The following is a 2,500-nucleotide window of genomic DNA, read 5'->3' on the forward strand; positions in this document are numbered from 1 at the left end:
TTATTGTGTGTGCGTACAGGGGGTTGTTGTATACTGTCCTGTTGTGTGTTGCATTTGTGATTACAATTCCATACACTAGAGCTTTATGTCCCGTCTGTCGTGGCCAGGTGTTCAACACAATGGATCGCGAGCTGGCCGCCCTGAGGGAGGGTCGCTCCCCCTTGGACCAGCGCAGCCAGAGCATCTCGGTCAAGTCGCTGATCCGCTCCATTGAGGAGCAGGTTAAGTCAGGCTGCTCCTCCATCCACTCCAGCCGCTCCGAGTCTCGGCGAAGCTCCGCCTCCTCAGACATCTCGCTGAAAGACCTGGTCAAGTCGCCCACCTCCCCTCTGCCCACGCCTGACAGCCCGCGCTCGCCCACCAAGGACTTCAGTCTCCGCTCGTCGAGTTTTCGGGGGAAATCCACGAGTGGGGACATCTCTCCACAACAGAGACTTGGGGGCGGGGTCTCTGGGGGCGGAACTGTTATTGGGGGCGGTCCCAGCCCTGGAGAAGGCGGGTCAAAGAACATTTTGGGGTCAAGGGGAGAGGCCGGGGAGGCGGGGTCAGCGGGGAAGTCCACTCCGCAGATTTCCTCCATTCTCAAGGACAGGAGCACGCCCAGACGGAACAGCGGGGCTGTGTGAGTTGTCCTCGTTTGTGGCCTTTTGTTTTTGTCTACTCTTATGCTATATTTCTTCTGCTTTATTTTCTTTTTTTTTTGTGGGGTAAGGGGGGTGGTGATGGTTAATGAACAGCATGAGGTAAGATGGAATTTGACAGAGAATAAATTTTTCTGATAATCGGCACTTTTGAATATGGTTCTAACTGAATAGATCGTAAGATTTGTGTGTATGGGATATCATATTAATTTCAGGGGTTGTAGATTTCAGACGTTATATTTGGGTGTGTGTGAGTTTTTTCTATAAAACTGAAGTATGATATTTTATTGTTAAGTAGCACAGTTCAAATTCATTTAACAAAAGTAACACAGTTGTTGACTTACGTTCGCTCAAATTGAACCTTTGTTCTAACTTGAACTGCTGCTTTTTCTTTTCTCATCCTCACTATCGTCATTTTTTACTCTACCTCTTTTGTATGTTTGTCACTCACTTGTGAACTGCTATTTGCGGGATGCCTTGATAGTCAAAGCAGACTTTGTGCTGTTGAGGCTAGCGAGGTGAGCAGAGTAAGCCTGATTCCCCATTTGGACTTTTCTTTTCACATCCACCCCTTGGCGCTCATATGACCTTATGCAGTTGCAAGCGCCGCAAGACCTTACTAAAACTAAACTGACTTGAATTTGTTTGAAACTGACCTTTGTTCTAACTTGACATTTGTTCTAAGTTTACTTATAATAATATTTTGTTTTGACCTTTGTTCTAACTTAACCTACTTTGTGTTCCCCCTCCAGGGAAGTGGACACCTCAAAGAAAGAAACCCCGGGCAAAGACCCGCTGGCCTCACTGGCTAAGCTGATGAAAGGCTCCAAGAGAAACGCCTTGCTGAAGTGGTGTCAGCTCAAGACAATCAACTACTCTGTGAGTGACCCTGTGTGTGTCGTGGGGTTGAGTGGGAAGACTCAGAGTGACCCTGTGTGTCTGTCAGTTCTGTCATTGGGGTGTGGTGGGGGGATACTATCAACTACTCAGTGAGTGTCTCTATCTGTCATAAAGGGGGTTGGGGAGGGAAGACCATCTGTTAGCTATTCTTGTCTCTATCATCCTTATCTCCCCTTCTTCTTTTTTATGTTTGTTACTCCCTTGTAACACCTCTAATTTCCTGGCCCTCATTTGACCTTATGCAGTTGCGAGCGCCGTAAAACTTCTACTAAAACAAAACAGTTGATATGTTTTGTTTTTTCTGCTGTCCTTAGGTGTATATAATTAATGTACTGTGTGGTTGTGAAAGTTTTTCTTTATGTGGTTGAATTGGTTGTGGGGCTCTCGTGGCCTAGGGGTTAAGGTGTTGGCCTCTCATTCAAAGGTCCCGGGTTCGAATCTGGGTAGCGACCGAAAAATGTTCTTCTCTAAAATTGTCTCCTTTCATCCCCTTTCCTGCTCTCTAGCAATGTTCTGTTGTCTGCTTTCATTTCCACTTTCGCCCCCACCCTCTCACCTCCTTTGCCCCCTCCTTTGGGCTCCTGACTCTTTCTGCAACCTTTCTACTGCTACTCCTTGGCTCCTCCTTACTGCTGTCTTTCTGCCACACCCCTGATCTTCTGGGAGAAAAGATCTACACCTAGCCTTCTCCGACAAGGGCGAAAAATCTCAGAGGGCCCGTGTGCAAGTTGCGCACGTTAAAGATCCCTTGGTGGTCTAAAATTGATAAGAGTAGGCTTCGGCCGCCACCCGGGCATATTCGAAATTTCCTACCAACTGAAAATATTAGGTGTGTCCCGCGCACTCATATGACCTATGCAGTTGCGAGCGCCGTAAAACACTTTACAAAAAAAAAATATAAAAAATAATAAATTGGTTGTTCTTGTTACTGTGAAATATTTTTTCTTAGTGGTTATATA

The 2,500-nt window shown here is 46.5% G+C and overlaps 1 protein-coding gene across 1 annotated transcript in view; it reads left to right on the forward strand.

Annotated features, from left to right (window-relative positions):
• Positions 1-2,500, forward strand: part of LOC101850598 (cytospin-A) — a gene marked incomplete at its 5' end in the record, with an annotated part of 15,410 nt that overhangs the window by 9,696 nt on the left and 3,214 nt on the right. The window contains 2 exon segments of the mRNA XM_035972323.1: positions 108-622; positions 1,394-1,520. Of these exon segments, the coding sequence (XP_035828216.1) occupies positions 108-622; positions 1,394-1,520 (642 nt within the window).

This window comes from Aplysia californica, unplaced genomic scaffold (genome assembly GCF_000002075.1).
Source record: "Aplysia californica isolate F4 #8 unplaced genomic scaffold, AplCal3.0 scaffold00647, whole genome shotgun sequence".
NCBI lineage: Eukaryota > Metazoa > Mollusca > Gastropoda > Aplysiida > Aplysiidae > Aplysia > Aplysia californica.